This window comes from Rhopalosiphum maidis, chromosome 1, assembly GCF_003676215.2.
Source record: "Rhopalosiphum maidis isolate BTI-1 chromosome 1, ASM367621v3, whole genome shotgun sequence".
NCBI classification, from domain to species: Eukaryota; Metazoa; Arthropoda; class Insecta; order Hemiptera; family Aphididae; genus Rhopalosiphum; species Rhopalosiphum maidis.
This window is the reverse complement of record NC_040877.1, coordinates 80653376-80676825: the sequence shown is the minus strand read 5'-3', so window position 1 is coordinate 80676825 and position 23450 is coordinate 80653376. Positions and strand designations below refer to the sequence as shown.

The window sequence follows — 23450 nt, the reverse complement described above, 5'->3', positions numbered from 1 at the left end:
TAATATATTGAGTATCCGCAGTAACTGATATAATCACTTTTTGGCTATATTATATATTATATATTATATAATATAGCCAATAAGTTATAATACATATATAATACCTATATTTGTATTATAAATTATCGCAAATATACTGCACCACCCCACTACCAACCACCGATATGTTTGCTTTCTACTCGGGGAAAGAAGAAAAAACTATGGCAATTGACTGGACACCGCCTACAAACACTGTAACTATAGCATTAGGCATAGCCCGCAAACGTGTTGCACGGCATCGTACTCGTCGTAGTAGTGACACGGTACTCGACGCGAGATGACGGACTCCGCAATCGTCGGCTACGAGAACGGCAAGTCGGTATAAATATGCAACTACGGCGGTAGTAAACATTTTTGAAAAAATGATTTTTACACGCTTTTAAAGCGGAATGTCGTAAAATTTAATATTAATACTGAGTGCCAGGACCGTCAGCTATATTCAATTACACGGAGTATTTTTACACGGTGTTGTTGCCGTGTACATAGACTTCAGCGAATCAAGACTTGCATACTTCTCTGGTAAGTCGTCGTTAGTTTTTAAAAATTCAAAAACTATTTATAGGAATCCTATGTAATGTGTATTATATTTGTATATATAGTGTACTGTGTGTAAATGATTCAGCAAAAGCTCTAGAGTTTATAAATGTTCCTACTTCCGGGGATCGATCATCTATTGAAATAGTTGTTTTCTATTTTAAAAATACGACACTTATACTTTTTTACTTATTATTTTTCCGAGCATCCTTTAATTTTTTGAAATGAGCTGGCGCCTATGTAATTTGTGTACTGCAGTTTTCAAAGAATCTAACATAACAGTTAATAGAATCTGTTATTTTCGATTCTGTAATATTTTCCATACATTTCTACACATAGGTATATTTGTGTACACGTTAGGATAGGTTTTATTATACTGGATATTGGTTCCTTCTAAAAACATCGAACTTTTTTTAATTGTGCGTGGTTTTTGACACGCGCCGTTGGTTTGTGGTTATTTTTTTATTCGTTTTGAAAAATTGTAAATTTCACATTTTGAAATCGACCATAATGATCTGTTAAACAATAGGTATGTACTACTAATTTACAAATATCTATGGACATATTGGTGTAGTAGGTATTATGGTGCTATTTTCCATTATTGTTAATAGCCCGCAGGTTAAACATATTTGTATTATTTACCTTTTTCGTTCTTGTCTATATTTCTAACTTATAAATGTACAATGTATCTTATTATTTATGAAAATATATTTTAGTTTGTAATTTGTCATTTACTATGATACCATTATATTATTATAACCTTGTATACATGCAAAATATTGTTAAGCACTTACGTCCATTTATATTTAAAAATAAATAAATAAATATTGCAATCAATATTTTACTAGGGATGATTATCATCAAGGCTGTGAATTTAATGCATTTGCGTGTTTTTTTATTTGCTACACCGTATAATAAAATGGATTTGGCCAAAATTTGTTTTGACTTACTTATAGTTCAAATACCAAATCTAATTTTGCATATTTTTACACATTTTTTGGATTAGGGCATATAAATGCATGTTCTAACGATTTTCTTGTATAAATGCTTTTTTTCGTACTGTTATATTTTTAATCGGTTATTTAAAACGTGTATTATTGACTATTGAACTCTTGAAGTCGAAATTAAATTAATTTACTGATATCAATTCGTACATAACGGATGACAAAAATTGTTGATTGTACAATGTAATAACTTCTTTAAAGTTATAAAATATATTTTATTCTAAGCTTTTTTTTTATAGATCTTCTATACGACGAAGATCAGGACTAGTTAAACCCAATAAGTCATATACTCATGCAAGCATACCAATTCGTAATATATGTGTATATATATATTACTAATATTTAAACTAAAATTAATAAAAAATAAAAATAAAAGTTAAATTTTAATAGTTTTTTTTGCATATTTTTTGAAAAATGAGAGCATATTAAATATATGCTTAATATTATGCTGTATTATTCTTCGAAAACATTTTTGTCAGTTTTTAGTGCATATATGCATGCATAATTAATAGTTTTTAAGTGCATTAAATTCACAGCTTTGGTCATCACCGTTCTCTGTAATACAATTCTTATAAAAGGTTATAATATTTAAGTAATTTATTAATAGTAAAACGTTAACCTCGGTGTAGGTATTTTGTATTTGAAAACAACAATAATAAAATAACGATAAAAAGAAAAAGTATTACCGTTACTGTTTTTTTTTTTTATTATTATTATTACTTATAACGTATGATATCCGTGATGGAAATTCGACACGTTGTTTCACCACTAGTCACGGTGGTGCTATTTCATAATATAGGATACTTGAAAAATACTTTAGGAAGGTACACTATAAATACTAAATTAGCTATGAGTGTTTTTTGTGGAAATTTGAAAAAAGATGAATTTTTTTTAACTTATTTATTTTTTGTAAATCTTTTGTGTCAGGTTTTCCAAAGATAAAAAGCGAACATTTATTATGAATTTATATATCAGACATAAAAAGTTCTTGTATATCCGTATTGAATTTTAGTGGGGAATAATAATAATTTGATTTTTCACTGTTTTTATTATTGGAGATTATAATAGGTGTCATTAACTTATATATAAAAACAAATATTTAATATATCACCAATGCTCAATTATTTTAATTTATAACTTTGAAATATAGCTATAATATTAATATTATGTAGCTAAAATAACTTTTAATTTTCGGGGTGATAAAAATTTGCACCTCTCGACAATGTAGTCAGTGCAGACCACACAACTATAATGTATCTCAGGATACTCGGAAAATATAAATTATAAATAAATTATACAATTAACCTTTAACCAAAATCAAAATATTATTGAAAAAAACTAATTAAATTATTATTATTATTAGTTTTTCCTTTTATTAAGAATAAAAAATACATAATATTATAAACTATAGTAGATATTTGCAGAACAATTGAATTGGCTCTCAAATAGGTACAGGTCAATATTTTATTCGTAAAAAGTACTTTTGAATTGATTTCCAAAAATATATTATAGAATTAGTCCCTTACCTTTTTTTGCAAAACTATATTGGTTATCAAAATGTTATTAATTGTTTAAAGTTAAACTTTTTACTTAGAGTAGTTGACGTCAGTTACGTTCGAGATAACCGAATAATACGTATTTGTATGATTTTTAATTTTAACAAATGATTTTAAATATCACGATTGTATAATTTATATAGTTATATTTTTTTAACAAAATATATATTTTTTTCCACACAAAATTATATATAAAAATAGCAAAAAATCTCATAAAAGTAGTGAATAAATAATAACTAAACAATTAACGCAAAAATTAAAATATAGACAATATTACTAAGCTGAAAGCATAGTTATTATATTTAAATGTATAAACAATATTTCTACCTAATTTTTTTCTCTTCTATAACTACCTTCTATTCAAGTAATGTTATTATTTTATCATGTAAATATATTTTTAAAGGCTTATATACAGGATGATTCTATTTTCATTGAACACTCATTATTTTTTTAAGTATTGACTTTTTTTCATTTTTTTTCAACGCATCACAGTCGTAGTAATCAATAGGACGAACATTTAGAAACCTTAAACCACCCAACTTTGATCATCTATGACTCACTAACGGTTTAACGGAAAATAATAATTTTAATGTTAAAATTCATAAAAAAAATTGCCTAGTCCTTCTATTTTATGACATTTTAAATATAGGTTACAATTTGAAAATTAAAAGATGATAGTGATTTCATTTTTAAATATGAAGAATATAAATCTGAAAAATATGAAAATGTTATATTGTTTTAGAAACGTATGAAACTAAAAATTTTGAAAAAAGTCAACACTTTTTAAAATAATAAGTGTTTAATGATAAAAGAATCACTCATATATAGAAATAACAATTAATAATTTAAATAAAAATAGTATATTAAATAATTCTTCGCGGCTTATATTTATCGGCTAATATTTTTATGTATTGAAACTTTGAAATTGCACCAATGTCTAATTTTTTAATATTATTTATCCTAAAAATTATATTTTACCAATAAAAGTTATAAAACTAAACCCGCGCGTATAATATGAAAACTCATTTTTAAATTATAATATTTTATGATTTTAAAGGGGCCAATTTAAATATATATTTTTCGGGAGACAACTCAATGGTCTTCGATATTTGTATCCATGAATCTAAATTACCTATGCACAAAAATCGAGAAACATTAGAAAGATTTGCGAAATTCAAATTTATAATAGAGTAGCAGGTGTTTATAGGCATAAAAATATTTTAGATTTTTATATAAGAATATTTTGCCAGACACTCCTATTATTATTGGACCTTAACAATTATTGTTGCAAAATCCGTTTGCAAGTCATTAATTATACTAAAATAATATAAAAACACCTACCTACAGTCTAGTGTATTTAGATATTATATTGTTAATGAACGCACGTTTATTGCAGAATATTATTTTATTGTATACTTTTTAATGTTTATGTATTTTCACTCTACCAGAACAATATACTGTAAGATGGTTACATAGGTGGTATCTGACATAGCTTTACGTTAAATTATTAACATTATGTGCTGCTGTTTATTACCAAATATTTTATTTATCATGAGTAAAAAATACAGAATTTATTTTAGGCAAGTGGCGTATCTTGTAAGATCCAATTCTCACTTCTCAATTCTCAGTCAAGAGTTTTTTACTATAGTCAGTTATAATATAAATTACATCGTATAAAATATGTCAAGCTATCTAAAAGTTTTAACTACTTAATTAGATAATCACATTATAAAATTTATATTTAAATATTAAATTAACATAAATTCATAACAATATAAAATTTATTTTCAAGTATAGTATAATATGTAATATCAGTGTATTGGTAATAAGCTAAATCAATGTTTTTATTGAAACCGGATTTAATGAATAAATTTACTTTCATAAAAAGTTAATTTAAACATAAAATTAGATTTATATAAAATATAAATTATTAAAAGTAAAATCATTATTTAAGTTTAATTTTAAAGAAAATTAAGAATAGACTACAATTGTACAATGTATTGATACATTTTACTATTTTAGTGTACTTTTTAATACTCGTGTATTTCTTTGTTTACACACTGATATTATAGTAGTATACAATAATTCACATTAATAATCATTAATCTATATTTTAGCTTTAGTACCAATAAATACAATACATACTAATGGTATTACAGTTATGTATATTCAATAAATATAAAAAACAATTAATTTAGTTATTTGTTGGTATTATAGCTATAGGTAGATAATTTTGATTAAAAAATAAAGACAAAATAAATAATTATGATATTTTTTTGTTTACCATTATTTTCTATTTATATAATTAATATATTATAATTTATTAATTTATAGTATATTTAATTTACATATATACGACAGAATCGACAGATGCTTTACCAATTAGGTACATTGTATCTATTTGGTGTTTTACTCGTCCATTCATCTATTCATCTCTAGTTCTCTACAATCTAAGTATAAGTGTACTGATCAATATTTTAATTCTTGAAAAATATTTTTTTCCGCAGTTAATAAAATCTTTAAATGTATAAAATATTATAAATTATAACACGAATATTATATTATATTTATAAATACCTCCCTACGTAATTTGTTTTTTCTTTATTATTTTATCAGTATTTGATTCATTAGAACCTAGGTACTTATCGCAATAAAATAATTAGGTCAATTAAATTTTGTAAATATATTACAATTATATTATTAATATTTATAACAATTCTTTCTAAGTATTTCCTTAAAGTCTATTAACACGAATATCGGAATATATTATTATACATATCCTTTTACTATAGTTAATATTGTTACATCTCGATAATCGCGTAACAAAATGATTGTTAAGTTAAAAGTTCATGTAATAGCTAGGTGTGTTCATTTTTAATATATATTAATTTATTATTATTGAAATATCAATAAGTAGTAGATTCCGTGCTATCAGTAATTATTATTAAATACAATTATCGGTGGTTTCTTCTAATTATTACACAATTTAATTTTAGTGTATTAATGTTATTCCGTATTCGTTATAATCATCATAACATAATAACATAATGATCTTAATTTTAAAAGTTTGATGTTTGTAATATTTAATGATTGATTATTATTATTTATTCATCATAATGTTAATAAAATATATAAATATTTTATTGTGTACTATAATTTATGGTTTATATTTAATTTCAAATTTGCGTTTTAATTCTCTTTTAAGACTAATGAGGTGTATATCGTATTATTAATTTGTAACGGGGTAGTGGTGGTAGTGCTCTATATGCCTATAATATGATAGATTTTTCATAATTATCTTTGTATAATTTCAGTATATATAAATGACGTAACGTAATAATATTGAATAGATGCCATTTAGGTATATGGTAATGGTGGTTTATATAAACAATAGGATAAACATACAATTTAATTACATTCTTACTTCGCAATCATTTAATATTTTTATCTGTACCGTAATACATTACTACTATATCATTTTCGGTTTAAGTCTACTTACATATGTTATATATTTATGTATTATGCTTGGTGTGATATTACTTTAAATATAAATTATGACTTATGAGTACCTATTAACTATAGGTACATCCATAGAAAGGAATAAAGATTAAAAATAAGATATACGAGCGTCACGAGCGTGAAAGTTATAAATTACGATCGAATTCATATGCGATTGATGTACCAAATTGGCAAGTTATAATAATAATTTTATTCATACCTTCGTAATAGATAATAAAAAAAAAAATTACTTTGAGGTTACAAATTATAAGACGTATCTTATAAGTATTAACATTCAGACTACATTATGCGTTCCTAAAGCTAAATGTATAATTTGTAATATATTAAAATGAATGGTTATGTAATTTAACATTAATATGATTATATCTGTATACCTACCTCTTCCATTTAAGCCAACGTTGACGTGGTAACATCGTTAATCGATACTTGGTACCTATTATTTTGTATAATTTTCCTATATTATGTTTATTGTTTAAAATAAAACTGAAGAATACGGTAACTCATCATCAGTGTTCAGTGCCACAAAAAGAGGACACGTATGTAAAAGACTCATAATGTTGTCAACTTAAAATTGTATTAAATGGTCATTTGTACCGTTTATAATGAAAAATATTTTATTTTAACATAAACGGAAGAAAGAGAACTATATACTATTATATCCATGATAAAATAGTACTATCTATCGTTTCATCATATCAGACGGAATATCAACTATTGTCTATTTTTGAATATTACTTTTTATCCGGGAAGTGAAAATTGTCGACGACGATAAATACAAATAGGCAAAATCTAAAAGTCTACCAAATAATATATTATGTTCTACCAAAAAGGAAGAAATAAAAATTGCAACATTTATTTAATATTTAACTGACAATGTGGCTTATAATGACTACTATTTATTAATTCTTGTATGAGTATAGAATTTAAAAAAATTATCAGATTTTAAAACAAATCTGAAAGAAATAATTTATTTTTTATTTTTTAATTGGCAGTTTTTTTTACAAAAGCGCTTTTATTTTAGTGTCCGGCTAATATATCTAAGACTTAGGTACCATTATTAAAAATAATAACCGGTTGCGGTATAGAATGGAATATCCAAGTTTTTATATGACTGTTTAAAGCATTGTGTTGTGCACTTATCAATGTTTTTAAAAACATATAATTCCAATATTGCATCATAGCATATCGGATAATTTTCATTATTAATACATCTTTATTTTATAAATAAATTTTAAATGGTAATTTTCATCAATAAAATAACATTTTTTTTTAAATTTAACTAGAAGTTTTATTTTAGCATTTACCAATATAAAATATTTCACGCCATTAGAGTAGGCAATATATGGGAGTTGAAATTTTGGCTTTACAGTTATCAGTTACGTTTAAACTTCTCTTGGCGTATAATTTTGCGCGATAATTTATTATTTATACATACCTTTATCGATGGTGTACAAAATGCGTAGGTATTACAAAAAACCGTCACCAGTCTTTCCCGATGTGGTAAAACAAAAATAATAATTATTACTATATTATAGCATTATGACGACTATTGGTACTGAAGCATTGGTCATGTACAATGTGTCCGAAGATACGGAATACTACGCGGATCTGACCACTATGGTTCAGCGGGATGCTGTAGCGGAACTTGCGACTGTTTCGCCAGCGTCCCCCGGACACTTGTTGTCCGTCGACTTCCCATTTGCAATCAGCAAACAATCGACGCCAACTACCCCAGCAATCATCGATTACGCGGTCAGAAACGTTTCCGTGGCCCTGTGCCATCCATCCAGCGGCATACCATCTGTCGACGAATACTTTACCGGTGAATATAATATAATAGTATATTTTAGCGAATTTAATTAAATTATATAAGAGACATATGCCATATAGGTACACAAATCGAGAGTTTAATAATTAGTAGTTGTCACTTGTGGTGTGGTAATCCGCTTGTGCTCTTTACTACTGTCCATACTCAGTCTATCTCCCTGGTTAAAAAATATCATCACAGGTGATAAAACATTTGGCCATTTTATTTTCCATTCTGTGGAGTCTACAATATTGTAGAGTCTACGCATGCCTAAAAGTTTTACAACAAACATCCTGCAGCACATATGTTTAAGATTATACATTGGCAATCATCGATTTATATATACATATATATTAGTTTTACAAATTAGTAATTAAAAATTTACAAATCTTTTCAGAAAAAGACAGCCAATTTCTAATTTGAAAATATTAAATTGAAATATACATAATATATATATATATTGATGGTTCACTAAATTCAACATTAATTTTCTAAACCATATAAATTGTTCATGAAAGATGTAAGCAATGTGAGATTGAGTGGTTGTTTAAACTTATTACAATAAATAATAATTATTGATCATACATTTTTAACTATTTTTGAGGTTTATACCGAGCACAATTTTGACGAGAACAGTAATTAATCATTTATCGTACAAACTACTTTAAAGACATGTTTTTACTTAATTCTAGTATCATCATATATTTTTGTCTATATTTTATACAGGTATTTAATATAGCTTTATTTTTAAACAGGTTCAATATTATAATTATGTATGTTATATTTTTGCGTGTGGGTATATACAATATTTAAAATTCTAATATAAATACTGAGTGTGTTGACATTATTTAACTGAAATCGTACACTTATAATTTTTGTTTAAATTATAGTTATATAATAAATAACTATATTAAACATAATTAAATGAAAAATACTTGTATTCATCATATCGCAATTGTTGGTGCATTGAGCTATTTATCGGTTCCAATTATTCAATCTAAATAATTATGTGATTTGTATCGATATTTTTAAATAATAAAACACTATATCCAGCAAAGATATTTACTCCCATTATTTTACTGTTATAACCAGGGTTGGGATTTTATAGCATTTGCATATTTTTTATGTGATTCTTAAGAAATATCAAAGTAAGCTAAAAATGTGTTTTGTGACACAGAGAACTTAAATTAAAAATTTTATTTTGCATATTTTGCGAATTTTAGTGCTTTTTTGTACATTTTGAGATGTTTTGCATTTTTACTTGTTTTTGAATCAAAATTGGTCATATTTTATGAAATTATACTTTGTTAAATATATTTTAAATTTTTGTCAGTTAAATTGTCAAGTAAATTGTAAATCTATAGATTAAGTAAAAATAAACCGTTTACGCTGATACGACTCAAGCAACGCCGTACAATACGGTGATAATCCGATAATATATAGGTATAATATAATATTACTTAAGTAACTACCTATAATAATTTATAAGTGATTAACAAATTATAAATAATAAATCTCTTTTTTTGCATATTTTTAGCGCATATTTAGCAACATTTAAGGTAATATTATAGAATTTATAGCACATATTTATGCAATTTCATGTGCTATAAACTCCCAACCCTGGTTATAACTATTATACAATTAATAATACTATAATAGATACCGAATTGTTATTATTAAAATTAGTCTTTTGTCGTTTATTTATTTTTAAATGTAATATGTAAGGTCCGGAAGTTCATGTATTTGCATGCTTTTACTGAGTGAACAAAAAGTTGTTGGATGAGATAAAAATTTGAATCACAATCCAACGATTTCAAAAATGAAATTTGAATGTACATATTTTCGCATATTTTGAGGTTTTTTAAAAATATATGCATACTTTAAAATAAAATTGCATTTTACTGCATTCTATTGCATATTATTGTTATTATTATTTTTTTTTTATTAATATTTCATGATAATGTTGAATTTTGACTATATTTAAAAAACTAATTATTGAAAAATATGTCCTTATAAAAACGTTGCCAATATAAAATAAAAACCTGATTAAAATTAAAGGTCGTTGCTTGGTCGGGCTGATCATTGTCACTCATTTGTATTTGAAAACCTATCAAAATATTCAAAATCCCTAATTGTAAATTTTAATTCTTGAAGGAAATATAAAATATCATATTAAAATTGTGCATACTATTTTTCACCTATTTTTTAATTATTATTTTTACCAAAACCGAAAAAAACTTAATGTAAAAAAAATACATATTTAGCGCATATTTTGATAGTTTTTAGTGTATGAACTTCCAGGCCCTAGTAATAAGCTAAATTAATCTGTACAATAGTTAAATCAATTAATAATTAAAGTGTAATTATAAATTGTAAGAAGTGTAGATGGCATGAAGTGGACAACTGGTATCCACAAAACCCATTGGTTATACGAGGAGAATTATAAGTTATAATAACTAATTTATTTTTATTTCTGCGATATACAACTTATCAGAAGTAAAAAGAAAACATATTTGTTATTTAAGAGTTAGTTTTAGATATTAATTTCGAATCAAAACGTCTATGATAAAGTTATACAAGTATATGAAGTATGAACAGTCTTATTTTGTGTATTTTTATGTAATGTTATGTAGTTATGTTAGTTAAATATTATGGAGCACCAGTAATAATATATATTATGTAGAGATATATTTTAGAAAACATGAATTGGGTGGATGTTAGATGGTTTGGCTACGAACGTCAAATTTGAATACTACATAACCAAACTGGTCTGTTCAGTTTGATTCTGAGATTTAATTTGAATTTTAGAAGATTATGAAAAATGTACAGTTTGAATTTAATTACTTTTTTTATGTTCGAAGTTCCTAGTTAACTTTTTTTCCAGTATTATTCCAAGATATTTTGTTAAATTATATACTAGAATATTTGTTATTATGTGTAATTTCGGGGCATTTAAAATATATTTATCAGAAAAAAATTGTTTTAAATTGTCTGAGTAGTTTATTTACCACTGTTGGTAACGACTTTGTTTTTATTTAAATATATTTATAAAATTTAAATATTTATATATGTGATATATTTTTAAGTTTCATTCACATATATAATTTATGGATATATGTACTGTAGACACCCAGTGCTTGACTTGGAAGACTGATTACCTGAACTATTTTTTTGAATACAATAGCGTACTTCTTCATAGAGTGAATCCCCATGGTTATATGAATTATATTAAAATTCTATAGAATACCTATACTACTTTTTTTCCAAGTCTAGCACTGTAAATATCCACAATAAATTCAATATAGTTGTCTGTTGTGTTTCACAGTAATACATCATCTATAGAATTAATAGCCATCGTGTTTATGCTTAAAAACCAAATATAGTGACCATATGCACATGAAGATAGTGAGAATATTCGTGTACAACTCTTATAATATTATTATCATTGGACCTTGATGGAATGCCAAAAATAATGCTTTGTTATTGTGATTCGTATGTATAAAGGTTTTTTTAATAAACATATAAAACTGTGGGTGAAAAAAAGAAATTTGTTGCATAACTAATGCGAGTAAATATACATATACATACAGAGTTATACGTAAGATTATATTTTTTTCTCGAAGATCGCGTAAATTCTTATAACCCTTGCACGGTTTGCGGTTTGGACACGGAATCTTGAACATTTCAAGGTTGTCATGGATAAGGCTGTTTTTCCTCCGTGTGTCTATTGATATACACATAGTTTTTACGTTTCAGCTAGGTTTGTTTGTCATATAATATAATATTTAATATACCTATATATATATGTTATATATACGAAAAAAATAATAATATGGTACCTAAAGTGTAAACATCATCATTTTTATTGATTATATTTATTATTAATTACGCAATCTGATGGAGCATAATAAAGTACCTATTACCTCAAAGTGTACACGACAAAACAAGTATTTACACTGTGTATTCATATTATATCATTATATATTGCCCACTTATACCATAAACACATGCATCGAAATGCGCCAAGAGGAATGGTCAACACGGTGGCGTTGTAGTGGACAGACTACTTTCTCTGTGATATCTATTTTTCTCTCTATCTTTTTCTAAAACGTTTTGTTTCTGTTTTTGTTAATTTGTTCTCACTCCAGTAGGTATAATATTTACTACCACATCTACCATATTGCGTCATTTATACCTATTAAAGAGCAGAATATCAGACTCTCGCCTTGAACTATTTATTTTATAGAAAGCAATAAAGCATCCGGAAAACTAAAATATTCGAACGAATAACAATCTATGTAACGATGAATATATATAACAAAAATAATAATAAATTGTTTTTTAAATGTGTATATTTTTATATTTTTTATTGAGTTCGTATTACATACATACTTTTCCACTACAAATCTAGCTAGTTTATACGATGATGTTATCTTATTATTTGGGTTTTGATATATTATTTCGATATGGCGATCTTATCTTGCACCACTCGTTTAATCTTACAGAAGTCAAACCAAGGAAATTGATTTGTTATATTAATGATCATAGATCCTAAACTGTGTTTTCTCAAGCCCTTTTTATGTAAAAGAAATGACATGCAATTAATATTTATTAAATTCTATTATTATTTTACATATTAGTATGTATAATGGTCGTATAGAAAAATACGCCAAATGCCAAGATCTGGTTAGAATTCAGTTATAAACATTAAGTCAATCATATTAAATTAATTTTAAACTGTCTTATTTATTTTCTGTATTCCTCTATGCTTAAAATTTTAAATCTATGCATTATTAGAGTTAGAGTCTCACAATAAATAAAATAGATAATCTTGTATGTATATTGTTTTAACAGTATATTTCATATATCAGTATAAATATTTCGCTTGTACTTATAGTAGCTATAGGTGTTGTAGCATTATTATAGTATGAAAGTATATACGTATTTAACATATTGTCACTTTGTCAATAAAAAATATTAAAAATATAATTTATTTTATTACAGTAATGAAAAAATATGATATATGGTTAATATGTAATCAGGTAGTATGTATATTATATAATAATTATTTGTTCGATAAAAATTAAGTTGAATATACTGAAAGAACACATCATGTATTGTATATTTTAGAAAGTATTAAGTAAAAAAAGTATAGTAATGTATTATATATACGTATAATAAAAATATTATGTAAGTTAATTAGTTATATTTGAGTCATATTTTGTAGTTTTTTTTTTATATTATAATCATTAGATGTACCTAATACCTATTATCTATATTTATTCTGTTAATTTATAAATATTCAACTTTGTCCCTGTGAGCACGCCTGGATGGCTATGCAATGTATAGTATCCATTATATATAATGACGTATTCATGAGCGTGATGTTAGGGGGTTTCCCCTAACCAAAAAAAAAAAAAATTTGAAAACGTCAAATTTTAAATTTATCAGTAATGTAATATAATTTGACATTTGTGATTCTGTAATAGTTTAATTTGATTTCAATAAGTTAATAAAAACCTAACAATAAGTTAATAAAGAGCATTTTATAGGTACTAATTTATAAAATTATTTCACTATTATGAGTTATGACACACTCCTCCCCCCAAAAAGTTATACACGTATTTACCTATTAGATGTCTTGACCCAAAAAACTATAATCCATAGTTTTTGAGCACAATGTGTATGCGCTCAGAAAGCCAAAAAGAATTTAAATTTGATATTGATACTTATAAGTTGGCTCCCCAGGAGCTGGTTACATTTGTGATTGTATCACTACCTGCTTTTTATAATTTGATCAAGTAAATGAATATTTGATTTCTATAATATAGAAGTTTGTAACCAGCCATGTATAAAGTAAATTATTTATCTAGGTATGTACAATATTATGACTTTCTATACGGTGGAACCTCGATAAGTTAAAATTTAAAATACAATTCTTTCGACTTAAAGAGTTTTTTAAATGCATGTACATTGTATATATGTATATATATATATATAATACATATAAATTGATATAATTACAGTGTGTATTGTTATTATTATTATTTTAAAATTATTATTAAAAAAAAATAATAATAATAAAATGTGTGTTATTTTGCAACTTGCAATCTTACAATACCTAGATTATTTGTAATCTTACTTTGACTTAGAGTTATGAGGCTGTTAACTTACGCTTTAGAAATAAAGTTCAGTATTAAAAAATTGTTAATACTGTGCAGAAGTTTCCATTTGCTTTCAGCACAGAAAGGATAATGCTATATTTTTTTGTGAACCAATATCATTATTTGGCCAATCCAACAGATACCCAAGTAATATATTTAAGATTAAATTAAAGTGTGCTCAGGATTTTACTCTTTACACAATGTACTTAGCAATCTGCAGTCGTCAATTTTTAAACAAAATTGAAACTACTATTGACGCGTGACGTCCTACTTATAATATTATTTACAGATGTGTTTGCAATTTATAACTAGATTAGCTGTTAGTTGATAAATATACGGACTATGTACGACATACGCATAAATATAATTATACTTTCTATTTAATTGAAATTTTGAAACCAACATAGGCAATAATGCACGGTTAAAAAAATCTTAAATAGTGTAATACAATATACCTATTCATATAAATTTAATTTTCAATTGACGATTTTGGATCATTAAAATTTAAAATGTATAACGTGTTTATAAAACAGAGAAAAACTTGTTATTATATAATTAGCATTTCGCAATACCTACAACTCAATCCAATCATTATACTATAATGTGTATATCATACGTATGGTCTGTTTATAAAATATATAAAATTTTTAAAACAAACTTGAAGATAAACCTAATGATAATTATATATATAATAATTATATTATTATGTCTTATGTTATTGTGGTTTTGTATAGTTGCTTCATTTTTCTTATTTAAATTGGAGCGTTTTCTTGGTAATAAGCTAACAAAAAAAAAAACGTACATCTTTCGACTTCCGCATTCCGTTTGTCCTGATCAGGGTCACAACTCTGAAATTCATTACAAAATATACGCCATAATGATTTTTTTTAATTTGTTCATGGTCCATTCCCAATGTGTAATCTGAAGCTTTACATCTTGAATTAAGAGTATAACCATCGGTCCATAACGTACAACATCATTACTCATTATATAATATTATTATTACATTATATACGTGTTTTAAATAAAACACCTAGTTTAAGGAACAGTTGACTTTAGGAAACTTAATGTTATAGTTGTTTATTATTTGAATCTTGGTGCCTATAATCTTTTATATATTTACAAAGAACAAAGATATTGTTATATAGAAACATACAAATAACTTATTGATGATGAAAATTTACTTAATTATTATATTATATAATGTATACCTAATTATTTTTTTTCACTGCAGCTATAAACTTAACGGGAGTGACGATATTCACGGTTGGTGCAGCGATCGTGGTCATGATCCTCTATTTGTATGTGGATACTCTGAGGTGTATCATTAAAAACGCTCCACCCATGGTCAAAACTCACTCGGCATTTATACTTAGCGTATACCCGGTAAGTCGCAGTCGCTCATACATTTAAACATTTGCTATGTAATACACCAATGCCACTGCAATCAGAGATCAATAATAATAATCATACTGGAACGATTTGTTATTATTGATTATTTGAATTCAATTTTGATCCATTATGAAGTCATTAATAGTTTTAACTTTAGCACGATCTGTCTCATCCCGGGAGTAACTATTTTAAATTTTTTATTTATACGATATACCTATATAATACTTTCTATTAAAAGTTCAACACGCTTGATTTTTTCTATTATAGAAATATTACGTTTGATTATTATTAACTTTCAATTGTCATATTTACTTAGTTTTCTATATAATTGTTTATATACACAATATGGTGATAAAAAATAATAAATAATGATGCTGTAATAACTAATAACTATTTCAAAGAAAACAAAAATATTTTAAATATTTATAAAGGGATAACAAATATTGATATACGGACTGTTTTGTCTATTTAAATGTAAATACTAAATAGATTCGACCAGTCGTATATAATATTATCATGTAAACAATTGTCAAAGGATTAATTTATGCTGAATATTGCCAATTTTTTATCGTTTTTTTTTAATCTCATTTCGAACATTTTAACTGATAATATTATTAATTATAACTATTTATAAGTATTAGTATCATGATGATAGCCAATGTCAATTGTCAATGTGACATACAATTCATCATCCATCACACATGTTTTAAACATAATCTATATCCCTAAATAGAGGATAGTACTGATAGTAGTTATTTAAGTAGGTAACACTATAAATGAGTTTTTAGACACAGTTCAAGTTATTGGTTCTGTAAATTAAACCAACTAGAGATGCAATTTTTATAAATCAAACGCCATAATATAATAAATGATATACCTATAATAGCCGTATAGGTAGATACGTATCTCACTCATATATAGTCATATGTTATGCAATTACGACATTGCAATTATATATATGTATTATATGCATCTTTTTGTCTAACAGGTCGTTGCAGTGGTCACTTATTGCGCAATCCTGGTGCCTAGAGCTCATCTGCTCGCCGAAGCTATGACTCAAGGCATGTTCATGGCTTCAATGTATCAGCTATTCTGTCTGTTCATGGCGTACTGCGGTGGCGAAGCCAATCTCATCGCTTCCGTAAAACCACAATCATTGGATATGCAAGTACCACCCTGTTGCTGTTGGCCATGCTGTTTTTTTTTGCCTAAATTTACACTCACCAAGTACGATTATCGTGTTAATTTTATAGCTTGTAAAAATTATTACTCCTAAGTTTAAAACATATAAGCATAGCCTTGTTTTCTTGAGCTAATAAATAGCGGTATACGATGGACGTTATCGTAATTTTCAAATAAATCATAAAAATAGATTGCCCGACTCGGCCCGTAGCCGTGACTGCAGCACGTTCAGCAACACAGATAATCATAAACCGTTATTATTGTCTCAGCGCCTAATGAAATCGAATTCAATATTAGTTTAATTTTTGTTATAAAGGGAGAGGGAGTGGTATATAAGTTGCCTCACTAAAAAAATACAACCAAAACCACCACTGCTTAAACAAACGGAAAATTAAGAAAAATTTTGGCAGTCCAGTTATTTCCCTTCTGCGGGCCGGATATGGCCCGCGAGCTGCCTATTGCCAACCCCTGATCTAGTACAAGTATTTAAAAGTAACCATTAATCTAGGTATAATAATTATATAATTATATTAATTATAACAATAATTTGAATGTTAAAATTAATAAAAGAAACAGCCCTATTAATTTAGTACATCTTAAATGTATAGGTTGCCATTTGAAAATCGAAAGTTGATAGTGGTTTCACTATTATAAAACTGTGAAAAAAATAAAAATTTCATACAGTTTGAGAAAAACACGATTTGAAATATTTAAAAAATTCAATAATTGACGAAATAATGAGTGAATAAGAAGTGAGTAAGAAATAAAATGAACTAAAATATATTATTTTTTTGTATACAAATATACAATAATACAATATGCTATATGGGGTAAAAGAACGGTTGGAGTGTAATAATAAAGAGTAGTATAAAAGCTATATCTCCACTTCTTGTTTTAGATTCTCCAGATTGGCCCTACAGCAAAATAAATTATTTGTCCACAATTGATCCTACCGTTATTTATTTTACACGTGCTACAAGCACATTATAAATCCTAACGCCACCACTGGAATTATGGGCTAATGGCAATATAATTAATCAGTTATTACGAATTATGGTTTAAGACTACAATATGTCAGTAATCAGTTTGATTGTATCCAATAATTCTTAATAAATAATAAATATACATAATAATTTTTATTTAAATAAAATAGACAAAGCCTCTACGTATTTGCACAGTGCTATACTGCCTATACTAAAATGTTTGTAAATGTTTTGGTATATAAATGAGAAATGACTAAAAATATGCCGTTATGAACCATACATATAATAGATACTGCTGCAAAAAATTTATCGTTATATTTATCTCGACTTCCTAAATATATATTCGCAAATGCCAATAAATAATATGTTTATGCGTCGTCATGTATTTTTATTCATACATCTATTCTGTAGGAAACATCTGAGGCACTTGAGAATGTTGGTACTACAATTGCCTGTCGTCCAGGGTTTCGTATACATGGTGCTGCTCGTCATGTGGGCCGAAGAAGAGGTAATATACCCAATATCTCAATTTTATACCTGTATTAAATATTAATACAATGCATGACCATATTATTTGTTAGAACTATATATATTATACATAAGTAGAGCTACGAGATGTGCTGAGTATAATGTATATAATAAATAATATGTGCTTTGGCACTACACTGAAAATCTATACCCAATATCCCTAACCTAATCGGGGAAATTATTGTTTTCGTAATATAATATAATATAATATAATATGTTTTAGCCACTTCATAAAATCGACAACTTTTCATGAAAATATAGATTTCACGAAGTATACAACATTTATATAATTATTATATTTAATTAAATTAATATCTATAAAAGTATACACTATACACGTAGGTACAATATCGTTAGGTTATTAAACACATTTTGATATAACCTATAGCTATTTTTTTTTATCAAATAGTAAAATGATACAATTATTACTTATTTATTAATTACCTAGTAGAATGTTTAGATTTATAATGTCAATGTGTCATATAATTAGAACTATAGATGTATTGAAAGTTAAGTGGAATCCCATCTCAGTTCAAATGATGAAGTAGGCAAACCATTTTAAATATTAAATTTATAATTATAATTTTTTTATAATAGATACATTATACCTATAATATATCATCGTTTAAAATGTGTTTTGAATAAAATAAACATTTTCTTTATTTGTCACTTTGTCAGTATATTTGAATTAGGTACTGTTATTTTAACACGGTAAAAGTATCAAACCATTTAGTTCATTAGCCGTTTCACTTGATGGTTAATTTAGACAAAGTCGTTGCAGATGATTGATAAATTGAATATCTTAGTGAATTTGAAAAAAAAAATTGTGAAATATCTCTATTTATTAATCCCAACAATCAAACTGATCTTCTAAAAAAAAATTGAATACATCTCTCTATAGTCTATATAAATCGATCCCTATGGTAGTATGGTTTATACATTTAATATTAAAGTCAAGAGCATATCTTAAAACTGAAGTCTAGCTCCGTCTATATGCTAGCACATGTGTATATATTATATATATATCAATATTTATTATACGTCACAAACCATAGCCACATACGTACGCGTATTGTTTTATGTTATAATATATAAAATATTTAATATATTATGTTCACCGATTAACAGAGCTTGTACCAAGTAAACTATATGTACCTGCAACCGCTCATCGTGATATCCATCATATGCGGCATGTGGGGTATCTCGATGACCATGCGAGTGCTCGGAGAGATACTCAAGGACCATGGCATCCAAGGGAAATTTGTGGTACTCCAACTGGTGCTAGTATTAGCTAAGTTACAAGGACTGGCGTTTAGAGGGATAGTGTGGGCAGGGTGGTTACCCTGCAAGCCTCCAATTTCACCCACCGTCTATGCGAATCGTATGTACTCCGCATATTATATAATATCATTAAGAGAATACTTATTTACAATATTTAAGCTATCTAATCTAATCAATGTTACGTTGATACTATTATGACATATTTTGATTTGTTTTTATTTTGCTCTACGCGAGGGATCCCATCTATATTTTATCCTGCGTGAGAACAAGCCGTAGCCCGAGAAAATCGGTTAGGCGCATTCTTTCGCGACACGCCATCATGCCATAGTGCGGAATCCTGGTGGCAGGGTGTCACGCGGACAAGTGCAGAATTGATATGTTTTCTCGTTGGCAAAGTATATACAACAAACGAGAGAATGTCTGTGGAAATTTTTCTTAATACCTATTTCTATGCTTTAGTATTGATTGTTATTTAATTAAAATTATTTCTTATACATGTAGTTATATTTGATGCATATGCATTATAAGCATATTTACTGTTTACTCAGTTTCGACGATCCAAAGTACTATACAGCTATAGCAAATTAGCAACTTTTTGCAACATTTCGCTGTAAAGTATATATAAATATACCTATGCCACTTAACTCTCTTATTGGCTTAATGCTTACCTAATACCTAAGTTAATAAAAAAAACTATTGATTCAATATTTTATACATAATAAACGTAGTTTTCAGAACATGGAATTTTATTAATTTGAAAAAGTAAAAGTCGTATTATATCAATTCACTCATCCGTGTTCGTCGATCGTCACGCCTTTAACTACATATTATTATATAGGTATATTGTTACAGACGATGCTGTAACCATGATGCAATTAAGAAAAAGTAAAAATCATAAGTTATTATTTTTTATCTATAGGTGCAAATGGTACCTATGATAAAAATATAATTTTTCGCCCAAAAACACACAGCAAACATTTACCACGACTTGACTTAATAATACATCATTACTTGTGTCCACAGTGATATACAACTCAACCATGTTATGGGAAATGTTGGTGTTGGCTGCGTTGGCCAGGAAGCTCTACAAAAAGCCATTGCCGGATCAGTGTTTCGTCGACCCCCCGAAGATCACATGTTGTGTAGATATGCCCAGCAATCAGGAAAACAACAATATCATAACCGGCACGTATAATCAGTGTTTCGACATGAACGCTTAAAGTCATTATTCGAAGCGGTGGCTATCATAAGGACTCATTACTTTTTGACGACGATAACACACGCGTACATATATCACATGCATAGGCGTGCGAAGAGTTTATTTTAGTAGTATATGCTCTGATAAAATGCTATTATGCTCACCAAAAGTATGAATACCCCACGCCTATGCTGCCTTAAAAATATTTATTAAAAAATAATAGTCGGGCCCCAGCCGACTACAGGGTACCTGGGTACTATACTACTATATATATATGCAAACGCATAACATGCATCCCTATGCGCACGCCAATGCTTATATAATAGTATATTACGTTAACTTATAATTGCTTTACATAGGCACCTAACCTATTCAGTATACTAATTTTTTAGTATATTAGTAGTGTATTAGTGTACGAGTGGTTCCGATTTTCGCGTTACTGTCGAAAAGCTAGAGTACACAAAGTTACATTATATATACTCTGTACCTGACGACTAAAAGTGTTTTTATACCTACTGTTCATTTTTTTTAAAATATATTTTTACGAAACATTTTATACTATGTATTTATTATTACCGACCTATTATACCTATATTATCTATACATATTATAAATAAGCTTTAAAAATATCCTTTCAATTTTTTTTTTGATTTTGGTATTAAAGGCACCTGTTTATGTACCAAACATGATACCTCTTATTTAATATTCGTATACTCTGGTTTGTATATTATATTGTATAAGAGTACAACCAGGGGTAGGACACTTCTAGGCGGCGGGCTGATAATAGAGAATCAACCACTGCAGGTCCGCAGTAGGCGCAAATATCTAGGGAAATATGTAAGTATTTTGTGGTACAACCTCAAGTGGCAACCGATTTTCGTTTCCGACGATCGCAAGCACATTAGTGATAAAGAAAAATGCTTCCATACTACACCTAAATAGAAAGTATACATATTGTACTCAGTGGCGTGCTTTCACTGATCAGGGTGTCATATCCCCTCCTTTAGATTTTTTTGTAATGATATATTATTTACACGAAAAAAAATTTAAGGTCTGTGGCAAGTCAAAAATTAATATCCCCCCTTTTAAAAAAGCTGAGCACGCCACTGATTGTACTGATTTATTTATTCAATTTTAATTTTTATAAACATTAACTCTTTCATCGAGGCACTCAATTAAGCCGCGAGTGTGGATTACCGAAACTAAAATACATAAAATCATAATAAATTTATTATTCAAGGAGTACCTAGGTATACATTGACATGTTTTTTTAAAAAGGGACAAAATAATTGATCAAGTTGCTTGTACTTTATTGTTATATAGACATAAAGTAAAAGTATCAATGGTGATTATTTATGTTATTGTTATGGTCTCCTCCACATTATAATATTACTATTATATATAGTTGCAAGTGTAATTGGTAAAGCGATCAAAATTATTTTTCCTTTGGTTGTATTTTAAAAATATTTCCTTATAACAAAAACCTACCCATCCACTTTTAGCAAAAGTGTCTAAAATCAATATGTTTATAAATAAAATTAAACGTCGCATAAAAAATTGACGTTGTAAACGGTCAACCCATTGTTCATTATTTGTTTTTATTTTTTAAATTGATTTTGTTTATACATGTCATTATTATTCTCTGAACAGCTTAATCATAATATATCTGATTGACAGAAACTTGTGTTCTTACACTTAAAATAACGAAATAAATAAATAATAACTTAAGAGGACGTCATACTCGCATGTGTTGACTCTGTCTTAGTAACGTACATCATAACAAATTTGCGTTCTGCGGGATTGTATGCTGTTAGTTTTAAGATTAGAGTCAATTTACTTATTATCAAACTTAAAGGTAATATTATCTATGGGATTTTATGACAATTCATAGGTTTTAAATGATAATTAAATTTTTAAGAGAGTTAAATAAAATATTAAAACTGCAAAATGCTTGTAACACACTTTAATAATTAAGAACTATTAGCAGTTTAACAGCCTTGGTATTTTTTTCAAAAAATAATAACAATTGATATAATTATTATAAAACAAAAGAATAAATGTAATGGTAAAAATTGGAAAAACATTAGGATAGGTTTAAAAACAATAAAAATGCATGTATTCTGATGATTTGCTTTTATTAAAAAAAAAAAATCAAAACAAAAACAAATCAAAAACTAAAATCACTAATACTTTATGGATTTATAATACTGAAATTTATAATGAGTGATGAGCTTAATAATAAAAAAAAATTCATAAGTTAAAC

At 26.8% G+C, this 23450-nt stretch overlaps 1 protein-coding gene across 1 annotated transcript; it reads left to right on the top strand.

The window, feature by feature from the left end:
* The first annotated feature begins 269 nt into the window (after positions 1–269).
* On the top strand, positions 270–21741 carry LOC113556326 (organic solute transporter alpha-like protein). Its single transcript, XM_026961197.2, has 7 exons — positions 270–558; positions 8188–8474; positions 15858–16009; positions 17004–17242; positions 18592–18688; positions 19837–20089; positions 21013–21741. The coding sequence occupies exons 2-7, from the start codon at positions 8192–8194 to the stop codon at positions 21207–21209; spliced, it is 1221 nt and encodes a 406-aa protein (XP_026816998.1). The 5' UTR covers positions 270–558; positions 8188–8191; the 3' UTR covers positions 21210–21741.
* The last annotated feature ends 1709 nt before the right edge of the window (positions 21742–23450 follow it).